The sequence below is a fragment of the Octopus bimaculoides genome, chromosome 1, assembly GCF_001194135.2.
Source record: "Octopus bimaculoides isolate UCB-OBI-ISO-001 chromosome 1, ASM119413v2, whole genome shotgun sequence".
Classification (NCBI taxonomy): Eukaryota; Metazoa; Mollusca; class Cephalopoda; order Octopoda; family Octopodidae; genus Octopus; species Octopus bimaculoides.
Window position 1 is genome coordinate 152,674,516 of NC_068981.1, and position 1,724 is coordinate 152,676,239.

The following is a 1,724-nucleotide window of genomic DNA, read 5'->3' on the forward strand; positions in this document are numbered from 1 at the left end:
TTTTTTTTTTTTTTTTTTTTGCAGACATCATGCAACGTTGGACAAAAATAAGCAAATGCATGCTGTTATTGATCTCTCAATGACTGAAAAATGTCATTGACTTTACTTAGTTTCAGAATTTATTGAGTTCTCGTTAGTTATTCCGTACTTGTCTCTTCTTACTACGGATAGATTATAGCTTATAGCTATTGATAACCACTAAATATGGTAGCTTTGATAAATCAAAATTTATACGCACACATACATACACATATATAGACATATACATTTATGTTGCTTTCTCTGTCTTCAAACATAGATACACGCACATATATATATGTCTATGGACTTCCAAGGCAGATACATGGATTCTTATGGAAGAATGGTAGATCCCAAGTGCTATGGTTTCTATGGCAGATATTCTGACAATGAGAGATATTACAGTAGATCTATGTACAACTATTACGGTTTCTATGATAACGATAGGTTCCATAGACACGGTTTTTTCATGGACTTCCCAGAGAGGTTTCTGGATATGTCCAGATATCAGATGGATAAGAATGGAAAGTTGATGAACATGCAAGGGTACAACTCCAACCCCTACTGTTATATGTTCAACACTTCAAGACATGGCTACTACCCTGGCTACCGCTATGGTCGTAATTAGTTCTATTCTGAAAAATTCATGGACATGTCTCACTATCAAATGGACATGTATGGCTGATACATGAACAGAAATAGTCGCCTCTACAACCCACATTACAACTTTTACAAGCGTTATATAAACTCTCTATTTTGGAATTACTTCTTTAAGCAGTACCTTGAGACATTATTTGACCTGTCCAGCTACCAGATGGACATGAATGACCAGTACATGGGCAGAGATGGGTGTCACTGTAACCTATACTACAGCAGTAACAGGCGTACTAGATACTGTCCATTTCAGAATTGCTGTCTTAAGAACAATTCTGGGACATTTACGGACATGTCCAACAACGTGATAGACATGAATATCCGATACATGGACAGAAATGGTCCCCTCTGCAATGCATATTACAACTTTTACAAGCGTTACATAAACTGTCCGTTTTAGGATTACTTCTTTAAGCAGTATCCCGAGGCATTATTTAGCCTGTCTAACTGCCAGGTGGACATGAATGATCAATACATGGACACAGATGGTTGTCACTGTAACTCATATTACAACAATGACAGGCGTACTAGGTACTGTCCATTTCAGAATTACTACTTTAAGAACAATTCTGGGACATTTACGGACATGTCCAACAACGAAATGGACATGAATGGCCAATACATGAACAGAAATGGTCGTGACTACAAACCATATTACAACTACTACGGGCGTTATAAAAAATGTCCGTTTTGGACTTACTTCTTCAAGCACTATCCCGAAGCATTATTTGACCGGTCCAATTATCAGATGGACATGAATGGCTGATACATGGACAGAAATAGTCGTCACTGCAAGCCATATTCCTTCTGCTACGGGCGCTATAAAAACTGTGCATTTCGGACTTCTTTAAGCACGAGATGGACATGAATGGCCAATACATGGACGGAAATGAATGTCGCTGTAATCCATATTACAACAGTAAGAGGCGTAATAGAAACTGTCCATTTCGGAATTAATACTTTAAAAACAATTCTGAGAGATTCATGAACATGTCCAACTATTGGATGAATTTTGATGGTTATTGGATGAATATGTCCTATTAACAAATGGG

The 1,724-nt window shown here is 37.5% G+C and overlaps 2 protein-coding genes across 2 annotated transcripts; both read left to right on the forward strand.

The window, feature by feature from the left end:
- The first annotated feature begins 343 nt into the window (after positions 1 to 343).
- LOC106882379 (uncharacterized) lies at positions 344 to 646 on the forward strand. Its single transcript, XM_014933038.1, has one exon. It carries the CDS (start codon positions 344 to 346, stop codon positions 644 to 646), a length of 303 nt encoding a protein of 100 aa, XP_014788524.1.
- A 486-nt stretch (positions 647 to 1,132) lies between these two features.
- LOC106882378 (uncharacterized) lies at positions 1,133 to 1,438 on the forward strand. The gene has a single exon (XM_014933037.1). It carries the CDS (start codon positions 1,133 to 1,135, stop codon positions 1,436 to 1,438), a length of 306 nt encoding a protein of 101 aa, XP_014788523.1.
- Positions 1,439 to 1,724: the final 286 nt, after the last annotated feature.